The sequence below is a fragment of the Rhinolophus ferrumequinum genome, chromosome 25, assembly GCF_004115265.2.
Source record: "Rhinolophus ferrumequinum isolate MPI-CBG mRhiFer1 chromosome 25, mRhiFer1_v1.p, whole genome shotgun sequence".
Classification (NCBI taxonomy): Eukaryota; Metazoa; Chordata; class Mammalia; order Chiroptera; family Rhinolophidae; genus Rhinolophus; species Rhinolophus ferrumequinum.
Window position 1 is genome coordinate 36,623,608 of NC_046308.1, and position 24,893 is coordinate 36,648,500.

A 24,893-nucleotide genomic window follows, 5' to 3' on the forward strand; every position below is an offset into this window, starting at 1 on the left:
TACTGTGGCGCCACACTGAAGATGCCCATCCCCAAAATATCCTCTCTGACAATTATTTCCTGTCCTTCCTTCTCTCTCAACTGCTTGCAACCTCTAAATTTGTTTCTTATTGTCACGACCAGTGGCTCTCTGATACTTTATTCTTCTTTTCTATTACATCTGCTAGACTTGACCTATAATTAACCATTTCACAAACATACTAAGTGACACTCCCGGACATCTCAATACATTGAACTCCTCCTGTCCCACCTTGCCACTCCCCAGCCTTCAGGAATGGTTGCCAGGTGTTAATGGAGAAGGCCTTGAAACCACTTGGACTAGATCTACCACAAACTCATTCTTTGTTGGTTATACTGATACTCACACCTGCTTCCTTTTGCCTTTTATTAATTAAGTATCCCACTTTTTAGAGAATTTTTTTCAATCTCATTCTCCTCAAGGTCCCAGTTCTGTCCATCTTCCCACTCATACCAGATGACTTTATTGCCTATTTACTGACATATAATTTCTCTCATTTGAGCAACTTCAAATTCCTTTCTTTCTACCTCAACATCTCTGTGTATCCTTCCTCTCTCTCCTCTTCCTCCTTCACTAAATCTGAGGTTAACCCCTCAGCCAGTGCTCTTGGTCCAAGACCCACTCCCTTCCTCCTTGGTATTGAACCCCTCCATCAGTTATCACCCTTCTCATGCTTCTTTGGTCGTTCCCTCTGAGGTAACTTCTAAGTGTTTTCCAATATGCCTTCCCTGAGAAAACCCTTACTTGTCCTGAAGTCTCCTCTCATCACTTTCCTAACCCTCTTTCATTCCCACTATCAAGTGTTTTGAAAGTATAGTCAAACCAATGGTGTCCACTTTTGCACCAACACTTGGCCTAACATTTTCCATTATGTAATGTCCCTTCTCTGCTCTCTACTGAAACTCCTTTTAAGGTCATTTCTTAATTACCAAGGTGATTTCCTAATTACCAAGTCTCCCAGCCAATTTTTATCCCAATTAACTCTCTGCTTCACCACTTCTTGTTGGTATGGAACTTTCCCTCTACTCCCCGACACAGCACAGATCTCTTATCACTTTTATTGCTCTGTTTTCTATCTCTGTTACTGCTGCCTCTGCCCTCTTAAATTTAGGTATCCTTAGATCTCCTATTTCTTTATAGTATCTCTTAAAAATATCATCCATTTCCATTACTTCAATTATTACTCTGTCAGAATGACTCTCAAATCTTGATTGACAACCTATTATCTCTTCTGAAAACTAAATCTAAATTTCCAGATGAACTATCAGTGTCTGAAACACAAAATATACCAAATAAAATCCAAGATCCATCAGTTCCTGCTATCTTCTCTGTAACTTCTAATGGTAACTTCTAATGGCGTAGAAGTTTTCCCTATGTACCATGATTAGAGTGACCTTTCCTCTCTCTCTTTTTTATTTTATTTTATTTTTTTTAAGATTTTTATTGGGGAAGGGGAACAGAACTTTATTGGGGAACAGAGTGTACTTCCAGGCCTTTTATTCCAAGTCAAGTTGTTTTCCTTTCAGTCTTAGTTGTGGAGGGTGCAGCTCAGCTCCAGGTCCAGTTGCCGTTGCTAGTTGCAGGGGGCACAGCCCACCATCCCTTCCGGGAATTGAACCTGCAACCTTGTGGTTGAGAGGACACCCTCCAACCAACTGAGCCATCCAGGAGCTCAGCGGCAGCTCAGCTCAAGGTGCCGTGTTCAATCTTAGTTGCAGGGGGCGCTGCCCACCATCCCTTGTGGGACTCAAGGGATTGAACTGGCAACCTTGTGGTTGAGAGCCCACTGGCCCATGTGGGAATCGAACCGGCAGCCTTCAGGGAGTTAGGATCATGGAGCTCTAACTGCCTGAGCCACCGGGCCGGCCCCAACCTTTCCTCTCTTGTTCCACATCTGGTTATTTGCTAAATCCAATGTATTACGCCTTCACATTTTCTCCAGAATTAGACATTTTACACTCACACTGCCCTACGTCAGCCCCTCCTTTCCTCTTACTACAGCTACTATTACAATCACTTCTCCTATTTTTCCTATTCCATGTCTCTTATTCTGCCAGATTAAATTTCCTAAATCCATTTTATATTACCTACTCACATACTTTAAAATCTCCAGTGATTCCCAACTATCAAACTAAGTCTTGACTCTTTCTTGGGCATTAAAGACTATTTACTTAACTTACTTTTCCAGCATCATCCACCATTATTTCTCTAAATGTGTCCAGTGATCAGATACACACAATCATTTAATTTCCCCATCTCAGGTCTGAAACTTTCCTGCTTCTATGCTTTTGTTCATGTTGTTTTCCTGTCAAGAATGTCACACCTTTCAATCACTTTCTGTTGAAATATTATCTTTGCTTCAGAATGATATTAAACGTACTTCTTCGTGTACCTTTTACTGCTTGAAACGTTACTACCTTTCATCTGATCCTCTATGTCTTACTTTTTAACCTGCTTTGTATCATAACCATTTGTGAATGTGCCACCTTCTCACTATTGATGTCTTATCCGCACTATAGATGGTGTCTTTAATACTGCTTTCCAAGTACTTTGCTAATTCCTGCAGATTCAAATATGAATAATCATTTCCCTACTTTCCCTCGGAAATTCAAAACTTTCTTACCCAAAGAAAGCCTGTATTTATGTTTCTCATCCTCATTCCCCAATTCAGGTTTCTCATTCGGCCCAGAGGGTGAGAATTCCTATTGCCACTCCTTAAAGGGTAAAAAACATAGAGAAAGTGGTACCATCATTACTGTTACTGTTCTCAAATCCCTATGTTGGAATTCAGAATGCAAATCTTTGCCCTACAGGAAAGAACACAGATTAGTGATAAAGACAGAACCCAAAGCACCCGGTTACAGACTTATTTGACAAAAGATATGGTAGAAGCATGTGCTGTGGGAGTCATTTCCATTATGGAGTGGAAGCAGGGAAGAATAAGACTGAAGGCAGGATGAAGGAACTCAGCAGCTACTCAGCTCACTGAGATTTTCTCTGTGTGACTTCATTAATTATTCTGAAATCAAATTTCCCAAACACTAGACATAGTCACATTCTCTTGCAAGGACTTACAGAAATGTAGTAGCTTTTAGAAGCTATGTTATTGTTTCATATAATTTGGATACAGAGGCCTTTCCCTTTCCTCCTTCAAGTCCTGGAGTTGGGCTCTTCCTGCATAGCGGCTAGAGAAATCTGGGTCAGTGAGAGTGACGAGTGAGGGACATCAAAGAATGAAAAACAAAGAATTGATTGTTCTGCCACATACCAGTTGAGCGGCCAAGTCATTGAACTTCTCTTGAATATTTCTTAAAAAAAAAAAAAAAAAGGAAGATAGTAATAGTGCTTATTACTTATTTATGAAGAAGGAAAAGAAAATAAAATTTATTAAGTTTATGCTAAGGACCAGGCATTGTGCCAGGTGACTTACATGTTGAATTCATTTAATTCTCATAAATAGCTACAAGGTAGGTGGTATTATTGTTCTCATTTTATGGCTGAAGAAACTAAGGCTCAGAGGAATTCAATAGCTTGTCCAGGATTACAGAGGTACTAAGCAGAGTATCTAAAGATAACGCTCTTTTCCACCACTCCATTCAGTCACACCAAATCATAATCTTATTTGAAAATGGCATTCAGTAATAAATACTCAAAATTAAGAACCCAGAGAGGGACATCTGCATGTACAAGGTGGGCCTCTCGGAACCCGCATTAACCCCCAATCTACCATTCCTTTTCTTTGGGAAATTATACTCATCTTGTCAAGGTTGCACTCAAATGTTATCTCTTTCAGAACTTTCCCAGCTATCCCCCTCTCCATCAGCCCCAAAGAATAATCTGTGACTCCATCTTCCGAGCCACCTGTATACAATAGTCCTTACCGCGCAATTTCACAGTTAAAAGCCAAAGATTAGTGAGGTATTTAGCAGAGAGTAAGCACTCAGTAAAAGTTTTCTAAATGAATGAAATGAATGAATAAATGAAGTGTAACAGTACACTAATTACTTAATATCTCTAGCCATCAATTTCTGCCATCTTTAAAATAGATTACTAGTCTCTCATATCTCATAGATATGAGAATTCAATGAAATACGTAGTGTGTCTTAAAAATAAAACCATTAGATGAGATCAAACAGTTGTTCCTTTTACCAAAAAACAAAACAAAACAAAGCGAAAAATAGTTTAACTTCAAGGTTTTCATTCTTGTTAACCCATCTCAGCTCTCGAAATGATGTGACTATAAGATTCCCCCGCCAAAAAAAAAAAAAAAAAAAAAAAGGAAAGAAATAAAAAATATATTTCTTGTGTTTCTTTTCTTAGATCCCATACTTTTCTGTCATACTGGAAGCTTTGTGAGTAAAGGGAGTATGCCTATTTTTTTCACAGGTAAATACACGTACACACACACAGCACTCATCTTAGAACTCCACAATGCATAATGAGTAATCACCTTTCTGAATGACTTGCACATGCATGTGTCTCCTGAGAGTGCAGAACTATAGGAAGAATAATCCTTCAGGGATTGTAGACAAAGAGCCTTGTGTCTAAGACTTAGTTCTGCCATATACAAGTTGAGTAAGTCATTTAACTTCTCTTGTATTTCCTTAAAAATTAGAAGAATTAAAAAACAAGAATAATAATAGTGCGTAATCCTTAAAATTGTGAGGAGGATTAAATGCGTTAATCCATATAAAGTGCGTAGCATTTTTCTGGGGCCAAAGCATGCTCTCAAATATTATGATCATAATGTTGATGATGAAAATGATAATAGAGGTGGTGATAAATCATGGAAACTTAATTATTTCTCATCATGCTTAGCATAACTCTGTAAGGAATAAAGAAATAATCTAAACAGGAGTTCACCATCTCTTGGTTTTATAGGACTCCACAAAATCTAAAATCACATCTACACACATTATCTTGTTTGTGTTTCCAGCAACTCTAGGAGACAATTAGAGAGAGAGAGAATTGGTTCAGAGAGGTTAAGTGAAACTGTCAGTATTGTCTTAGAGTAACACTAGGCCTGGGACACAGGTCTCCTGTCCCCCTCCTGGCCTGCATTTGTGCTTTCTTTGTCTCCTTCAGTAATGTTTCTGGTGAGCATTGAGTCAGGCAGGGTTCAACTGTTTCTCCTTTCCCAAACATCAGAATAATAGTATTTAGATCAGCAGCGAAGAGAATAGTGACACTTATTTCTCCAAGAGACTTTTCCCTTCGCCTAGACTAAGAGCTCCAGCCACATGCATGCCAGAAAGGCATAAAAAAATTATGCCAGGCCAACAGCAGTACTTGAAGCACATTATAACTTTTCTCTGAGGAGCTTGAAGTACCTTATCACCCATTATATTTTCCTCAAATGTTTGAATCATCATAGCCACCTATGAACAATTTTCTCATTGAAGTATAACCATAGTCTTCCTGGAGATTGGTCAAGAGCTGTATGACACTGACTTCTTTTGTACACAGGGTGTTATGGGTAAAAGGGGGCACTCCGGGGTGGCAGGAAAGGTCTCAATTCCCTAATCATTCAGATGGAATTCAATTAAATTCAACAAACATTTTTTGCCCCATTTTATCTGCCAGGTTCTTTGCCATGTGCAGATCCAGGAAGGGACTGCATAGTCTGGTCATCAATCACTGTTTCCTGTTCTAATCCCAAACTCCCTTGGCCAGTGACAGTAGCCACACAGTTGACAGACAGGATGAGAGAACAATTTGGGGGAGACCAATATCTCTCAGTCCTATATATGTTCTTTGGCCACAGTTTAAAATAAACACGTTTCTTCCCTCTCCTTGTCCCATGGGGTGTGCACCATTTTTCAAAATCCACTGAGAATAGCAAAAGCAGGTCACTTGACTTGTCAATGTTGGGCTCTGATTTCTGAATCTTGATTCGGTTCAGATATGTGTTGATCTTGAAATGCTTCTCTATGCATCGAAAAGGGGCCCGCTGTGATTCCAGATCATCTCCCTTGCCCCCAGTTATCCTGTCCCTTCTCCGCGTCCTACTCAGTGAATAATTTTGCTTCCTGCTTTACCAAGATCAATATGTATATCTAAAGGTCTCATATGTTATTTTTATTCACAGTATCATTGCCACGACTGCTGTCTCTAATTTTTCTCCCATAATCTTAGTGAAATGGGTTTCTTTCCTCAGGAAAGCTAAGCTCTCCCTGCATATCTCACACATATGTTTCTTTTTCTCTTATCAGTCATTCCCTCCCTCAAAATCTCTGAATACCTCAGGCCCCAAACTCCCTATTCTCTTTCTCAATCTCTGAGCATAATTAGGTGGAGTTCCCTCTAAGCCGAGTGTTCTTCAAGTCTAGAGCTTCTCTCTTTACCTGCCAATCATGGCATTGCACCTTTCCGGATCTTCTGCCATTTTCTGACTATTCTTTTTCTGTTCTATTGATTATGGTCTCAGCTCTTCACTTTTTCCACACTATGCTCGCTTGCTCATCCGTTCACTTATTCATTCATTCAGGATTCATAGAGGATCTGATATCTGCCTGGTACCAATCCAGGTATAGGAAGACAATAGTGAACAGAACAACCAAAGTTGCTTTCATGATGCTTTCATCTGATGGAAGTAGACAGAAAATAAGCAAGTAGGTAAATTTCAAATAAAATAATTTTTTATAGTGAGAGAAGATATGAAGAAGAAAAAACAGGGTAATGAGATAGAGTAGCTTCATACGGGGGAATTGGGCAGGAAACCAGTTTAGAAAGAGTGGCCCGGGAGTGCCACTCTAAGGAGAAATCATTTGAGGCAAGACTACCAGCCGTTGTATGAAGAGCAATTTGGGCAGAGGGGATATCTGGTATAAATGTTACCAGAGAGTGGGGCCTTGTCAGCGTGATGTCCAGGTTCTTGGTGTCTCGAGCAAAGAATTGAACAAGACACAGAAATAAAGTGGTGAAAGGGTAGTTTATTAGAAGAGATAGCACACTCCAAAGAGTTTGGAGCAGGCCCCGAGCAAAGGCAAGGCTCAAGAGGCTCTTTGGGCTCAGACTGGTGAGGACTTGGAGTTTTTATCCCTTTTTTTCTCTAGAATGGACTGTTCCTTTACGGGCCTGGGACCACTTGATTGATACCTGTGATTGACAAGGGGCTATTACCCCATCTTTTTAAACTATGCATGTTCCTTCCCAGAATTCAGTCTGTTATAATGATATTAATGAACTTCCGGGTATATGCATGATATCATAATGTGGCATAATGGTGCCCAGGTGAAACGAAGGTCGTTGTGGCCTTTACTGTGCAGTTGTGAGTGACTGGTTTAATCTAGTTGGGTATTTTGCACCCATTTGTTTAGTCAGAGGGGTAGATATAATTATAGTGAGAAGGGGAAGTTTGGGGCGGAGAAAAGTGTTTTGGACAGTCACATTCTGTGGGTTGTGTTGGATGTGCAACAATAAAGAGACCCGATGCCTATCTCTAACTGCCTGCCTTGTTTTCCCCTTGAGAGATGTGATCCCCATAAAATCTCTATGGGAAGTTGAAGGACAGGGAGTCTTTTCTTCTTTATCTGCTTCCTGCTGGGCAGGGGCATAGAGGTGTCCCTACCTATCGGGGATTCACAGAATTCTTGCCCTATCTGACCTCAGATGAGAGGAAGGGGTCTCGAGATCTGCCTGGAAGACTGTGTTGGCCTCTTTGGTTGGGACTGGCAATCTTGCTGGGGTGTCCTCTGTATCCCCAAGTCTCCTGAATGAGGAAAACCAGATCCTAATTAGTAAATTTAAAAGTGTTGGCTTAAAGAGCAGAGCTCAAAGCTGTTGATGTGAGGTGGCTACATGATGGAAAATATGTCCGCTCTATGGAGCCTGTGGCCACTTAACTAGTTATTCAGGTGGCAATAATTGTCCAGGAGCTAGGTCCAGAATGGGTTGGAAAGAGCATTAGGCTTCAGTGATTACAATCAACAAGTATGAATCACAAGTTTTATGGCAATTATCTAAAGCAGAGAGAAGGGGATTTCTATGATGCAGGTTAAAAACAACCTATTGTCTACAATTAAGGAAAAAAATGATGATAATCAGGGGTTATAAAGTTAAAACACTGGAGAAAAGAAAATTTAGAATTTCTGTAATAAAAGGCCTCTTCATTTGGCCCATATCATAAAGCGTCTATAATGGAAAAAAGTTTGATAAGTTTGAGGAATATTTTTTTTAAAAATTAAGTGTAAGTGGAACACTGTGGACAAGGCAGGGAATGGTAGAAATGCGTGTGAAGAGAGAGACAGGGCTTAAGGCAGGCCTTGTAAGGCTATGGTGATGAGTCTAGATTTTACTTAAGTGCAATGAAATGCCATTGAAGGGCTTTAAGCAAGAAAGATGCATGATCTTATAGAATACAACGAGTGCTCTGGCTACTGTTTGGAGACGAAAATAGATGGTTTCACCCATCAACTGTAAGAGGAAGATGATCATCAAACTGGAAAAGGTAAAAAACAAAACAAAACAAAAAAACTCTAGCAAGGATTGAGGCCAAAATGGCAGAAAAAAGGAAGGAATAACAATTGAAATAAATTGAAAACTCTCAGAACAAGGCCAAATGTACTTCAGGGAACTTAAGGCACTTGCAAAAGTGACTGGGAGCCACAGCCAAAACTCAAGGGAAATGTCAGAAGACTGAAAAGACCAAATGCTCCTATTTTCAGTAGAAGAAACACAAGTATATTTTTCCTAAAACCTCATGTAAAATCCTCAAAGTGACTATTTAAATGGGGGTGGTACATACTTAGAAAAAACATTGTGATTATTAGGAATCAGCACAAATAGAAATGAGAAAGAATTATGTAAAACTTTCACTGTAGTAGGGGTGATGGTGGCGGAGGTGGTGGTGGTGTGGTTGTGGGGGTGCTGGTAGTGAAGGGGTTGTAGTGGTGATGGTTGATAGAATTATCAGACTGAAAACATCTCAGTCATTCTGTGTATATGGATGAGCCTTTCAATAAAATAATAGAATCTCAAAAATGATTGGAATTTTATCAATAATCTTTCAAATTTCTAATCTATAGGTTTGTTGTGATTTTTTTCCCACAGCATCATAGTAATTGTTTTTATAACAACTGCCTGAACATAACAAAAGGTAATTCATTTTACTTTAGAATGGTTTGAAATACATTGCTGAAAGTCTATTTCCATGTAAATTTAACCATTGAATTTAAATTAACCAAATTTAACTTACTTCTTTCCTCTGGGTCATTATAAGTAATTCCTCTCACATATACTCTTTGAAATTTTCAGAATATGTCACGCTATAAACATGGAAAATAGGGAGATATGTTTGGCTATTTATTTGTGATTGGGCAACCATACTAAAGAAGTAAAATTAGTAGCTCTTTGTCAATCTTCAAGCTAGACTGTGGTCTCTGAAATCATACTTAAAAACTGTTCCTTTGTTTTCCTCTTATTTTTTTAAATCTATGTTAGGATCCCATGATTGTCAACCCTAGAGACAAAACAAAGCTAAAGAGAAATATGTTAGATGATTTAATCTGGATTCAATGAAAGTGATAGTTGAAACTAACAAATTTTAACACCAATAAGTGCAGATTTTCAAATAATTTTTCCAAAATCCCCTGTATAAGAACAAAATGACTCTGTAACAGGTCGAGTTAAAAATTCTTAGGGATTTAAAAATTGACTATAAACTCATGAGCTAGATATGGTTGTAAATGTATTTGAATAGACATATCAACCAAAGCAAGTGTGGTCCTAATTCCCTTGGATTTATGCTGGTCACATCATGTAGCAAACAGTCAGTTCCTGTTCTGGATATTACTTTGAGAATCACGCTGACAAACTAAATATCCTCCTGAGAAAATGATCAGGGTGATTAAGTGTTGGAAACTACTAGGAAATACACCAGAAGAAACTTATGAATCTTATCCGTAAACAAAAAAGTCTGGGGTGAAGTGTGGGGAAGCATAGTTCTTTTAAGGAAAATAGATTGAGGACCATTTAATGGAGTTTGAGAATGGAGGAGTGTACAGAATTTAACTGAATATAGAGAAGTGCTTCCTTAAACAATAGAAGGGACTGGCACATGAAGTAGTAAGCTCTCAGCACTGAAAGAGGTCAAGCCTGTTCATCAGGAAAGTTCTAGGGGGATTCCTGAATTGGAAAGAAGATCGAATTACATCAACTTTAACTGCTCATCCAAGTCTAACACACTGTTCTTTGGGGCTGGTCTTCAAAACAACATACAGTTTATGGCCCCGGGGCCTCCCTGCCCAAGACGATTCTATCTTGGAGACATTCTGTTGGTCTGATATGTTAGAAATGAGAATTCCCTGCGAATGGTTCACTTACAGTCAGCTGTTACTTTGCCGTTCTTTTTTGGAATATCAGTGTTAAGCTTCCCCTTTTGGACAGGGAACAGGAGGGAATGAGAAAGGGGGGGGGTAGGTGCTTGTATTAATCTTTCACTTCAATTCCAGACATTCCTAATCTGTTATGTCAATCTTAGTTTATAACTGAATTTAATGGTTCAGGTTTTCCCTTCCAGAGATGGGCGGGGACGCTGAAACAGCTGCTAAGACAAGGGAGTGGCTAATATTTGGAAGAAGCCAAACCACAATCTATTTGCTTTTAAACTAAATGATAATAATAATAATAATAATGATAATAATAATAGTAATAGTAATAATATAATATGATTAGAGCAAGAGGGAGTTGCCCCAACCCCCAGCATGGCTCTTGAGCTGACATTTGGATCATTTCACTAGGTGAGGTTGAAACAGGGGAACAGGTGCGTCTCACCCTACCTCACTTCTAAGCAGGGGTTATCTTGCTGCATTCAGTGTGCCCAGAACCAATTAATCAAGGCTAGACAAAGGATAGACTGTGAGAACAAGGAGGGGATGGGGTGGGGTGGGGGAGAGAAGCCTGGAGCCAAGTGCAGTGTACACTGCATATGACATCATTGCCTGGAAGAGATTTGGCCCTCCCCTTACCGGAGCCACAGGCCAACATGTCTGTGCACGAGCAGACATGTGAATTGGTGGAGCAGACGTGTGAATTGGTGGGAGGAGGTGCCCGTGCTGGGGAGAGGTGTGGAGATGTGAAAGAGAGACCTGAAGACAGCCTGCGAGCCAAGAGATCGAGGGGGCTGGAGGTGAACGCGCGGCTCTGAGCTCCGCCCCCTCTCGGCTCTGGGTTCTGCCCTGGGAGGGGCACGCCTGCTTGTGGGTGGGGAGTGTGTGCACCAGGGGGTGGGTCCTTGGTGGCGGTGGGGTGGAGAGCCGCCTGCGCATGTCAAGGCTGACTGAGCACACATTGTAAGGGGGACCTGAAGGGGAGCAGTTGGTCACCCGCCACCCAGGGTCGGGCCCCGGCACGATCCAGGGGAGCGCTCCTGGGAAGAGGCCACCCTCCATTCCCCTCCACCCCATCACTGAGATCGCCGGTCAAACAGGAGCTTCCGCCTCCTTCCCGGCCCTTCCAAGCTTCCCCGGGGAGCCGAGGGCGGGTGTGGACGGCACCGACGTGGAACGAATTTTGTAGCTCAGACGGCTCCGGTGGCTTCGGTGTTCGGGCACGTCCAGCTAGAGAAGCCGGCCGGGGCGGATGAAACCGGAGCTTCCGAGTCTTGGTGGATCCTGGCCGGAGCTTAGCTGTTCCTAAGGGAGTGAGAGGTGGATCAACATGGACCCCTCCGACAGCCCAGCTGCCTAAAACCAGCCACGCTTCTCACTTCTGAGCTGTTTTTCACTGAGGTGCAAACCAGGAAAGCAGCAGAGCCACTGGAATTTGAAGTTCCGGGGTGGGCGGGGAAGGTACTGTCCGTGGTGCTGAGCCGGATCCCAGCAACGAGCTCTTGGGAGAGCGTGCAGGGCTGCTGATCCGCTGCCTCGAATTGAGGCGGTCTTCTAAGGGTAGCTCCGAGCGGAAACCCAAGCCCCGCTCAAAAATCCCACAGAGCCTCCGGTCACCGGAGTTTGGCCCTTCTATCAGTCAGAAAATCGCCCCCTTGAGGCAGTTTGTCCCAAAGGGTTTCCTCGAAAGTATCTGAAAGGGCGCAGTTCTTGACCAAGGGAGTCTCCTGTTTAACCCCGGAAGCTGCCCTGCCGAAGAAGATGCCCGCCTTCAACAGATTGTTTCCCCTGGCTTCCCTGGTGCTCATTTCCTGGGGTAAGTACCAGCACCCTGCCATGCAAGATGCAGATAACAGTAATAATGCTAACAATAACACTTACTGATGTCGCGGGTGACAAAAAGGAGCCCTGGTTGGCTTCCATCTGTTGTGTCTGCCAGACATGGAGATTCATAAGAGTTCCATGAAAACTGGGGTTTTGAGACTGGAACCCCCCCCCCCCCCGCCCCATCCCCTGCTGCTTTATTTCTGAACCTCCCTTGGTGGTTCTTCCACTCCTCCTTCCTGATTATTCCATAGTATTTTTTCACTTTGATAGAAAGGAATGCAGTCATTATAAATAATCTTGGTGCAGTTACGTTTCTCAATGAGGAGTGAATTGGAGACCTTACTGGGTATTCACATTAATCTCTATATATTAAAATAAGATGGATGCCTGCATTTTGAGAGTGGAAATACTTTAGTTGTTGATCCATCTATTTAATTTTAATAAGGGATGGGAGGAAAACAGGCTTCAGTCATTTGCTGCTATGTGTTAGCAAAATTGGCACCTGAGAATTGCATCTTTTTTTTTTTCATGAACGTGGCGCTTTTGTGTTTGGGGAGCTGGGTTTTTGCCTTGAAAGATGAATAGACTCTTGATTTTCTGCTTTGAGACTGAGGTGACCTTATCTCTCCAATAAGGGAGTCTTGCATTTGAAACAGTAAGGCGAAAAACATAGTGGTTGGTGTCAGGGATAGACTTGGAGTGGGGTGCCTGCATGTGTGTAGAGAGAGTTAATGAGACTACATAATAATATCTGAATAATGTTATTATTATAATAATATCTGACTATGTTATTGAGGGAATGCTTCACTCTATGTCGATGTGTGCCTCAGGGTCTGAATGTGTGCACTAGTGTGTGTCTGAGACTCTTCGTATGGGCATCTGGATGGATTGGTGAGGATGTAGTGGGGTGTGCGTGTGTGTCTGTGTGTGTGTAGGTAGTTGTGTAGTTCTGGGTATCTCTGCCTTGGCATCTCTGATTAGATCCTCAGGGAAAAAACAGGTACTTTTCCGTTGATATGTTGCTTTTATGTCATCTTAGTTACCTTCCCCCATGCTAAAAATCAATAACCAGGATAACTAGAAGTGACTGTGCCCACCTGCCTTATTGAAATTAGGCATGTGGAATTATGCTCCCATGGTTGACATGAAACTCATTTTTCCCTGTGCAGTGCCAGTTAGGCTGATAGGAATTGTCTCTTTGCCTTGTGTCACCTCCAGGACTAACTCTGACTGCCAGCATTATCTGTATTTTTCATAAGACCACAGAAGCAGAGCCAAGCTTCCTATTGAACAAAATGCATGATGAGAGTCTGGGAACAATGAGGAGGGAGAGTAATGCCAGTCTCAAGAGTAGGCTCACTGCCATCCATCCCCAGTAGAGTAGAATAGACCTGGAGATGAAGCACACATAATAGGTTGCCAGCGATCTCACCTTCCTTGAAGATTTAAGGCTGGGATTTTCTCAGGTTAGACTGAGACTAGGGATATGAGGCCTAGGAGAGGACAGTCTGGCTGGATAAGAAAGAACGTGGGTAAAGCATGGGAGATGAAGTTGTAGAGAAGGGTTGAGTGAAATTTTGTAAAGCTATTCTTTCCAAACCCTAATCTAAATTTTTAGGGTTCCTGCCTGAATTCCAGTAGATGGGTAAAGCATATTATAGACCAAGGACATTTGACGAGTTTTTACAAAGCTTGGATTGGAGTCTTAGCTCTGCCACTAGCTTGCTATATAACAACCTTTAGAGTATCTGTGTCCTCTTACATAAAGTTTGGAAGTTGGTGCAGATGCTGTCTAATATCCCTTTCAGCTCCACAGCTGCGTGGTAGGGAAATAGTTACAGACTATTGCTAAAATTGGCAGAGTGCCCATCCCCCCAGTTACTGTCACTCCCCCCCAAAAAAAAGCCTTTTGAAGAAATGTTCACGTTTCACCCATCTTTGCTTATTCAGCTTATTTGTAACCTGAACATTGTTTCACAAAACTGGAAAGATGCAGAAGGGAAAGAAGGATGGTTCAGGAAACCTGGTCATTAAATGTAAGAGAAAGGGCGTCACTTCACAAATGCAATTTCATTTTATTTGCTTGTAATTTCAGTATTGGAAAGCACTTAGCTTAGATACACTCTCCCTTCCCAAGTTGATTTTTCACATGATGCAAATATGAACGCAAACAATCTTTTCCTAAGAATCTTTTCTGTATATATTGAAACAGTTCCCTATTTCCTTTAACAATGCAAATACTACTACTACTACTAATAATAATAATAATCCCTACACTTGACTGGTGTTTTATAGTTTACAAAGCAATTTTCAATCCTTTACTTCTTTGGTCTCCATATCAATCCTATGGGGTAGTCAGGAGAAGTAGTATTATTTCCAGTTTAGAGAAGGGAAAATGAACTCAGGGAGGGGAAATGACTTGCTAGAGAACCCTTATCTCCTGAGTTGAGTTTTCCCGTGCTTGTTCTAGGACTTCTTATGAACACATGTGCTGCTGTGTAGGCTTACCCGGTGGACATCTATCCACTCATCTTTTTTCTGAGCCACTCTTCCTCCCCTCCCTCATGCCATTGCCTTTTCCAGGGCCTCACCATCCTTCAGCTCTTGGTGCCATCTCTGCTCTTCCTTTCCACGTCTACTCTCCCAGAGGTCCGCTGTGGGGGAATGTTTTCCTCTTTCCCCCAGTAACCCATCTTGCATCCTATTCTTTCAAGGTTCTGCTAAGTGACTGGCTAATCTGACAGTCATTACAGGATATTAATATCTACAAATAACTTCATTTATTACCCCTTTTGGAACCGTACCATCCTCTTAACTTTTTTGCTTCCACTCCTGTCCTTCCTCATCTCCTCAGTTGATTCTCAACAGTCAGACCATGTAATTTTATGTGAATCAGATCATGTCATCCTTCCACTCAGGACCCTCCAGGACTCCCCAAGTCACTGGAAGCAAAAGCCGAAGTTCTAATCACGGCCTACAGAACCGCTGTGATCTGGCCCTGGCTTCTGTCTCCTACTTTGTCTCCTTTTATTCTTACTTTGTTCCCTATACTTTCTGTGCTCTTTGCTTTCAACAGACACACTCCCACGCTCGGACTCTTGAGTTGCTGTTTCCTCTGTTTGGCACACCTTCACACAGATATTCATATAACTTGCTCCCTCATTTCTGGCCTTCAGTGCTTGCTGGCTGTCCCCTTCTCAGTGAGGCTGTATCTGACAATCCCATGCACTCTCTATCTTCTTTACTCTGTTTTATTTTTTCTCATAGCACTTGTTACAATTTAATGTTGCTTATTTTCTCTTTCTTTCTAATGGAATGTCAGCTCCATGAGAGTAGGGATGGTTTCTGTGCTGTTCCCTGTTGTATTCTCAGATGCCTGGCACACAGTAAGCACTCAGTATATATGCTGAATAGTGAACAAATTAATGGTATTTTAAAATAACATTAACAAGTGATATTTATATAAAATATTCCATAGAATTTTCATGACAACCTATTAGATAGATATTATTTTCAGCATTTTGTTGGTGAATAAATGAGTCTCAGAGAGGTTAAATAATAGATCAAACCCAGGCCTTGAATTGCCAAATACCATCTTCATCCTGTCTCTATAATTGTGACTGTACATTCCTTGGTAAATTTTCCTATTCGGCTTTTGAAGCCATCATAATTGAACTAATTCCTCTTTACCACATCTCATTAAATATGAGTACACACTCTCTACATCTCTATCCGCTCCCAAACTTTTGCATAGACCACACCTCCTTTTTCCTTTCTTTTTTGTTTTAAAACCAGGCCTATAATCAAGACTCTAACTCATCATATTCTGAAAATGGGTCCTGATACATGAATCCTTGGTGGTCACCTCACTTTTGAATCTACCATGCAATGAAGTGTAAACTCTATTACCACATAGTTTTTTGCTTACTTGAACAGCTTCAGCATCAGAAAATTCTTTTTTTCTTAATTGAGCTAAACTTAACTTCTTAGAACTTTTGAACAGAATCTACTTTCTCTTCCACAGGCCAGCCTTCAAATATTTGAAGACAGATAACTTCTGTGTCCAAGCTAAGCACCCCTAGTCCTCCCATTTGTTCCTCGCCAGACTTTGACCCCAGACCTTCTCCACCTTGTTCCCCTCTGGGCATGCACTCACTGAACAACTTCCTTTTGTAAAACTTGACACCCTGAGCTGATCATAATGGTCTATATTTATTCTGAACAGTGCAGAGGAACTGTTTCTCCCTCGTTCTGCACATTGGACATCTGTTCATGAGGCCCACATTTGCACTTGCTTTGTTGGCAGCCATTCTAAATTTGTAGTCTGATGTACTTGCCTGCTTTAATGGGCCATGAGTTTCTAGAGGGCAGGAAGTATAAGTGTAGACCTCCGTATGCCATGCAATGTGTCCCTGTTTGACTTCTTTCTAGATTTTTAAATTTATTTCTGTCTACTTCTCTGTGTAAAGCACTGCTCCAGCCTAGTGGTCAGCTCACCGTTTTCCTCATTGCTGCCCGCTCTGCAACCACGCATCAGAATTACCTACATTTTTCTTAAAACACAGGTATAATTATATCTCTCCATGGCTTTAAAACATTTGACCCCTCATAGTGTGAAGGACACACAGAGGTCTTCACAACATGGGTCCTCTCTACTTTTCTACCTCAAGTCTCACCATCCTTCTCTTCCTCTTTCCCCAGCCCACCCAGGAATAATTGCCCCTCCTCTGGGAACAGAGCGGTCACTAGTATGTCACTCAACCGTGGACTGGTTTAATGAAACTTAGGAATATGTGTTCCCTGCTAGACTGTAAATGTCTTTAGGGCATGGCTAGTGTTTTGTTCACCTTTGTATCTCAGCCTAGCATCAAGCCTGGCATAGAGTAGATTTTGGTGATGATGGTTGAATGAAGGGGTGCATGGATGGTCAATGGATGGATGCACGCATGCCCTGTCTCCCACCCAGACTCGATGTCTTTGGGGGCAGGGCTCAGATATGTGTTGCACCACATCCCCACTGCTTCTGTGATGGCGTACAATCACTTCTGGGTCACCCATGCCTCCTAGTTCCCGCGCCTTGCCTGTTGTGAGCATGTATACTTGGGGAGTGCAGGTAAAGATATATATACACATACATTCTGTTTTAAAATTTGTCTTATGATCCTTCCTTCTGTGTCTCTTTTCTTTTTCTCCTTGTTCTCCAATGCCTCTCTCCTGGTACCCCTTCCGAACACCTTCTGTTCCTTCCCTGTCACCCGGCCTCTCTCCAGTCAGTGTCTGCTTCCCTGTGTGTGTGGAAGTGCCCTCGGAGACAGAGGCTGTTCAGGGCAACCCTATGAAGCTACGCTGCATCTCCTGCATGAAGAGGGAGGAGGTGGAGGCCTCCACGGTGGTGGAATGGTTCTACAGGCCCGAGGGCGGTAAAGATTTCCTTGTATGTCTGACTGCTGACTCTGGCCTTTTTCTTTTTTGCTGGCCTCTGTGTTGTATGCCTGGCTCCTGAGAGTCTGGAGAATGATGAGCTGACAAACAGTGGCTCTTTCTCTTCAAAGCACTGACAGCAACTCAGCAGATAACTGACAGACTTAGTTTATCTCACCCTCTATGAAAGGAAGGGCACTTGGTCAGCTACAAGCATTCTTGGTTACAAGCAGGGGAAGGCAGAGAGAGAAAATAGTATTTAAAGCCTACTGTGTGCTAGCCACCTGACTAGGCACTTTGCACATGTTTTCATTTAATCTTCTATACCATCCTATTGGATGGATTAAATTAGTAGAAAAATTGAAATAACACTAAGCATCATTATATATGATAACATAGGTTAGCTCATTTAACTCTCACAATCCCAGTGAAATAAGAACGACAGGGATGACAAAGGCTGATATTCAACTGGCACAGCCAGTACAGCCACATAAGTGGGTAAAATATTTAAATAGTTCTATATTTAAATAGTTTGCTGGTAAAATATTTAAATAGTTTGCTGGGCCAAACTTCCTGAGGGGCCCCACCACCATCCCCCCCATTAGGAACCCTCCCCATGATCTAGAAACTAAAGGACAGATGGTGCCTGACAGAGCAGGGGGCCTCCTGTGCCATGGCCAATGTGAGTTCTGATTGATTGGTGCCAGTGCCAAAATGGTTGTTATATACTTTGAATGCTACCTTGGGGATTGCCATTATTCACACTTTCCCTGTCTCTGGAGACAGGATGCCTGGGTTTGATTTTAACTCCACAACGTATTAGGTCTGTGTGTCCTTGGACAAATTACTTAATCTCTCAGTGACTCAGTTTACTCATCTCTAAAATGGGGAGGTAAACCATAGCTACATCATAGAGTTGTTACCAGGAATCATGAGCTTTAATTTTTAATTCGTCTAGAATAGTTCTAGAATATGGGAAGGATTATATAAGTGTTTGCTAGAGAGGCAACTGGGGCTCAAAGAAGTTAAGGTAGTAAGAGAGCTTAGATTTGAAATAGGTTGTCTGACAGCAGATACAAAGCCCTTTTTAACTGCATGACCTCTCACATTCCTGGAGTCAAGTTTCTCCTCCACAAGACTTTTAGTGGAGACAACAGCAGGGTGAAATTGAGATTCACTTGCCCTTTGTCTAGCTTTCCTAAAGTTGAATTCATTTCTAACTCTAGGCTGTATGTACCATTCTGATGTAGGTTTGCTCCCATCAGGGGCCAGAAGTGGGACCAGTAGACTTCCCAGCTCAGGACTGACCATGACTGAGGCCAGTGCCCAGATTTCAGGAGCCTTGATGTCTTAGCCAAATGCAAAGACCCCCTTGGGACTCAGACCTGGTCAAGTGTCAGCTGCCCAATCTGCTTCCCGGCTTGCCCAAAGTGAAGGGAAGGAGGCTCAGAAGGGTGAAAAGAAACTTTAAAAATTGTGCTGGAAATACAGAGTAATGCTAATAGAAATTTTGTGAAAATGGAAATGTTCCATATTCGTTTTATCCTATACAGTTGCCATTAGCCAATTATGGCTATTAAACACTTGCAATGTGGCCAGTGCAACTAGGTAAATGAACTGTAAACTTTATTTAATTTCTAGTAATTCAAATGTTAATGTAAATAGCCACAAGGGGACAGTAGAGACTAGAAGAGATAGCACAGCTGTACAGAAAAAAAAAAAAAAAAGAAAAAGGTGTGTCAGAAGATGGAAGTGTTTGAGAAAAGACTTTGAGAGACCAGATTGCCATTAGAATACAGCCCAAAGCAAAAGACCTAATGTGTGCATACCAGTTGGTAGCTCTCTGTTCATCTGTAACATTTTAGCATCCTGGACGGCCCCTCCTGTGGCCTGGCCCAGACTGCCCACGTCCTTTCAGTGTGGACCAGCTCACAGTATCAAGTTTGAGGCCAGGGCTTTCTGATGTTTTCATGACTAATGAGACTGCCTCTCTTGGTCTCTACACCTTGTTCTCTCACTGGCTGCCCCTATGGCATACCTTACACTTTCTCTAATTCTTTCTATTTCCTTTCTTTCTCTCAATTTCTCCCTCCTGGTCTGTTGTATGCTTCACTCACCTTCCTTTGCTCTCCTTCCTTGCTGTATTCATATATACTGATCCCTGTTTGCCTTTGCTCATGTTTCCCTGCCTTTGCTCTCCCCACTCCTTCCTCTGAGACTCCTCTTCCCACCCCCACATTCTGGAGCTCTTGTAACATTGTTTCCTTTCCTCCCTGTGTTTGCACAGCTATGTTCCTTTTCTCTGTCCTTTCCCTATCTCGGCTCTCCTACCCTATCTTCTCTGTGGCCCTACCCTCTGCTTCTCTACCTGCAGATCTATGAGTATCGGAATGGTCACCAGGAGGTGGAGAGCCCCTTCCAGGGCCGCCTGCAGTGGAATGGAAGCAAGGACTTGCAGGATGTGTCCATCACTGTGCTCAATGTCACCCTGAATGATTCCGGCCTCTATACCTGCAACGTGTCCCGGGAGTTTGAATTTGAGGCACATCGCCCCTTTGTGAAGACCACACGGCTAATCCCCCTTCGAGTCACCGAGGAGGGTGAGATTGGGGCACTTGCGGGAGGGAGAACAGTTTGTTTTCACACAAGTGAGATCCTTGTAGAGTGCAAAAACCCATGTATTTTGGAGTGGTGATATCTAAAAATGTCATCATTGACTTGTCTTCCTTTAGTGGCCAGCTTCCTGCAAATTGCCCAACTTGCTTGCCTCTCTGTGTCTTAGCTCAAAGCAGAAAGACTTGAAGATGATAATAGAATGACCCCTTTCTGGTCCCTTGACTCTCATTCCTAGAGAAGGAGGACAGCCTCCAGGAAGCCTAAAGTTTCCAAATCAGCTACACTTTCTTCTCTGGCCTGTGTTGAAGCCGTGACTCAATGGGCTCAGAGAAATCTATTCCCCTGTCTGTAAGTCATACATACCTCTAAATCAGTGGTGCTGAAACTTCAGCCAGCCTCAAAATCTCCTGCAAGTTTTCTTAAAACATGCCTTTCCAATTCCATAGGTGGAAGCTAGGAATTTACATGGCTAGCAATTGCCAAGAGGTGCTGATGCTTCTGGGGACCACACTTTAAGAACAATTGCTCTAAACCAAAGTTTGACAGTTTTGTCTTCCTCCATAATAATCACATAAGCAACCCCTGCCACATGCGTGTCCATCTCCACGTTTTATTGAGTCAGTCATGACCTTGATCTACTGTTCACATAACCATCACCATGGTCCTACCTATTTAGCAATGAACATGTATATAGACTACTATGCTTATGATATAAGTGGTAGGGGGAAGCAGAACCATCAATATCTACTAGAGATCAAAGCGAAGTGGTAAAAATGCATTAAGGATAGGGAGTAGAACACAAACATAAATGGTCAAGAGAGGTGGGGGAAGAAGTGTTGTAAAATTAGGCAAGAGAGTAACTAGTATGAACAAGAGAATGGAATCAGGAGATACTGAAGAGAGCCCAAACAGAAGGGATCCAGGGTGTTAAACAAAAAAAAAAAAAAAAAAAAAAAAAAAAGAAAAGAAAAAAAAGATGTCTGCTTTGAGTTGACCACTAAAGCAGGATAACTTCTAGTTATATGAAACAACCTAGTAGAAAGAAACATGGGAAAAAAGTAGCATTCAATGGGGAATTCACTATGAAGTACACTAAACAGAGATAAACCTGGCTTCCTCAACCTAAAATAGCTCCTCTTCCCCATTTGTGGCATCTCTTATTACATAACCTCATTTCAATTGGGAGAAGGGGAAATGTTTAATTTAAAATCTTCAGATTTCCCACAGATAGTTCCTTGTTAGGGTGGGAAGTCGTTTCAGCAACCTGACTCAAGCGTTTCTGTTGCAATCAAATCCAGAGATTTGAGGGTGGACCTAAGAATGTTTTCATACACTGTGCTTGTTCTGCTTTCAACGGACTCAGGGAACTGTGGCTCCTAGCCCCATGCAAATGTGCCTTCACATATCAGGAGAGAGATATACGCATCTCCCTGTGTATTTTCTCACTCAGGCTAAATGATGATTCCATTTTACTTAGTCTTCTCAAACTTTCTATTTCCAGCACATTCTTAGCATTTACTGTTGCACCAAGATGCATGATGGTGAACAGGCAAAACGTATGGGGCATGAAAGAAAGAAGAGGTCAAATTTAAGATAGGCCTCTTCCTAGAAAGGATCCTGGGAATCCTGGCTTCCAGGACACAAGTTTATTTATTTTTTATCATGTTTTGTGATAAAATTTATGAAGCAAACTTGAGAGCAAATAACAGAGTAGGAGATGTCATGATTTAAACAACATGACTGAAACAGAAGGTAGGTCCATTCTGAAAGTGCAGAATAACTCTCAGACCACTTGAATCTAGACTTGATGAGCCACTTCCCCTCTCTGAGCCTATCTCCTCCTCTGTTAAATGAAGGGGTTGGACTGGAAGCTGTCTTAGGTATTTTTCTATTCAGAAGTTCCATTATCCTCTTCTGTTTACACACTGGTCCTCCGTGGGGGAAGGGAGCCTGGCGCCCTCTACTGTTCACTGTTAGGAACTGAGAGTGACTGCCAGACACCAGGAAGGTGCTTCTTGTCTCCACCTCCTCCTGCTGTCTCAGGCTTTTGCCTCCTGAGACTCTCGCCTAGCCAGTAGAAAGAAAGTGTGGCAAAGTTGAGTTAGTCTGCTTGCCAGGCACCAGAGCGAGGCTTGGGTAAAACAGAAGAAAAATAAATTTGTTAGAGTCACAGTGCTTCTCAGGATGTCAGGGCAGGAAATAATGTTGGCTCCCGTTTAATCCAGGGGTTCTGAACGAAGAGCAGGCGTCAGATTCACCTGAGGGGCTTTCCTTCAGTATAGATGTTTCTGTACGACTCTTAGAGGTGCGAGTTCAGTAGATGGGGTGCAGTGTGGGATTTAGAAGTTCAAATGCTTCTCAGATGGTTGCAGGGAGCAGCTCTGGCGCCTCTTATTGGTGGCTGGGAGAACAGAGCTCTGGAAGAGTGCGGGCTGTCCTAGACATATGAAGCAAATTACCACCAGAAGCAGGACTACAATCCAGATCTTTTGCTTATCAGACTAGCTCTATTTCCACTGCATCTTTTCCTTCTCCCACCATCCTACTCCCTGACACTTTTTCTTTCTTTCTTTTCCCCTCTGTGATCCCTTGGCCGCCCTCCACCCACCTCCAGAGGCTCACTGCTCTCACACTGTTCAAAGCTAAATAGTCTACCAAGACACACCCCACCACTTCCTCCTTCCTGTGGTCCCCGGGAATCTCCCTGGCTCTCTCTGTTTAAGCTGGACTTATCCTGGTTTAAGCTCCCACCTCCTGGCTCTAAGAAATCTGAGGCCCCTTCACCTAAAGGTGACTGAAAATACTGAGGACAGCTTCCTGCAGTATTACTTCTGAGTTACTGCATTTAGAGAGCGAGCGCGCTTTAAGCCGAGCATATCGCCAATCAGCCATAGCAAGCCCATGAGAAGACATTTGGTACGTGCGGCATCTCCTCTACCTCAGGCTGCGGCTGTGACCTCCAGCTCCAGTTAAGAAACCTGGATGAGCCTAGAGCCCTTAGACTGCTTCTCTGAGTTAAAGGTCATGGCTGGCCATGCTATGCTTTTAATGAGCAAGGCCTTGAGTGTGACTTGGGCCCTATTAATAACCAAGGACCATGAATCTAATTTGCTGGTGGGAGCTGGCAAGGAAAGAGGCAGCTGCAACATTCCTCCCCACATTTGCCGTGAATAAAGTTTTAATTCTCATTCTTATTTGGTCACGAAACAAAGAAGATCAATATTTATTTATATTTATCCATTCAACAAATACTTATGGAGTACTTCGTATATTCTAGGATTAGACAACAGGCTGATCATTCAAAAATAAATAAGATACGTCCTCAGTAAGTGCACAGTCAGTAGACGAGAGAGAAACACATCACAATACAACCTGAGAAGTGTTATCACGGATGGATGAAAAAAGTGCATGGAGAAGAATGTGAATAACTGTATGAGAAGTTGAGGAAGGTTTTACAAAGGAGGGGGCTTCAGTGGAGTCTAGAAGAATGAACAGGAGACTGAAAAGCAGGAGGGAATGTTGGGACAGAGGTAGAAGTGGGGTGTGAGATATAATCTACGAAGAGGGGAGAGGAAGAAGAAATGTCCACAGATTCCAAAAAACCATGATGTGTATAAGAAGTTTTGCTGGTCAATCCAATGGAAATGAAGTGAGAAAGGGTGGATTGCACATGGCTTTGCATGCCATATTATTAATAGAGACTGGGCATTATTCTGGGGTCAGTATGAACACTGAAAGGTTTTAAACAGGGAAATGGTAGGATCAGATCTGTGTTTCAGAAGTAGAACTCTGAGGACAGTCTGGTTAATACATGGAATCCTTCAATACTCATTTCTGTTTGGGTTTATGAGCTGGGAAAGCCCTCGTTCCTAATCTAGACTTGTAGAGAACATACACATATCACTGGGTGGGCTGACTGCACTGGCCCTGTACACGTTTTCCGATGCTCTCTCCCTAGAGATAGCACTCTCTGCCACCCTAAGCTCAGAGGACATAGGAGGTTGAACTAAGACATGTTTCTTATATCTGTGTAGACTTTTATATCTCACAAGATATTCTTAAATACATTAGGTAATATAATGGTGTAAATTATTCTCACTTTGCAAATTAAGAAACTGAGTCTCAAATAAGGGAAATGACTATTCACACACCAGTAAGCAGCAGAATTGGGAGCTCACCATATATATCTATATCTATATCTATATCTATATCTATATATCACTTGACTCCAGGATTCCTTCCACGGCTCTACTACTACTTCTTCTACGACCCATCATTCTCGCTCATCCCTCCCTCCAAGTTACTGAGAAAGCTGACAGACAAGACAGTCAGAGGACGTTAAGTTACTTTGCTGTCTTCCTGAGTTCCTGTAGACCCAGTGCTTGTTGAAGCCATACGTAAAGTAGGCGTCCTCTAACCGTAACCCCAGTGACAGCTCTGGGCTTGTTGGACGTGCACATATTGAGCATCATTGTCCCCCTTGCAGCCGGAGAGGACTTCACCTCTGTGGTCTCAGAAATCATGATGTACATCCTCCTGGTCTTCCTCACCTTGTGGCTGCTCATTGAGATGATATATTGCTACAGGAAGGTCTCAAAGGCCGAAGAGGCAGCCCAAGAAAATGCGTAAGTCCAAAGATGCCAAAATAATGATAGCTAACGTCGTCAAAGTGCTTGTTCTCAC

General features: G+C 42.3%; 1 protein-coding gene across 2 annotated transcripts in view; it reads left to right on the forward strand.

The window, feature by feature from the left end:
- The first annotated feature begins 11,193 nt into the window (after window positions 1-11,193).
- Window positions 11,194-24,893, forward strand: part of SCN3B (sodium voltage-gated channel beta subunit 3) — a 28,245-nt gene continuing 14,545 nt past the window's right edge. Inside the window, exons 1-4 of one of the 2 annotated variants that reach the window (XM_033098312.1) lie at window positions 11,194-12,162; window positions 17,444-17,607; window positions 19,882-20,194; window positions 24,697-24,835. In XM_033098312.1, coding sequence (XP_032954203.1) covers window positions 12,108-12,162; window positions 17,444-17,607; window positions 19,882-20,194; window positions 24,697-24,835 — 671 coding nt within the window. In that variant the 5' untranslated portion in view covers window positions 11,194-12,107. The remainder of the gene's footprint in view (window positions 12,163-17,443; window positions 17,608-19,881; window positions 20,195-24,696; window positions 24,836-24,893) is intronic. The other variant, XM_033098313.1, reaches the window with a different exon arrangement.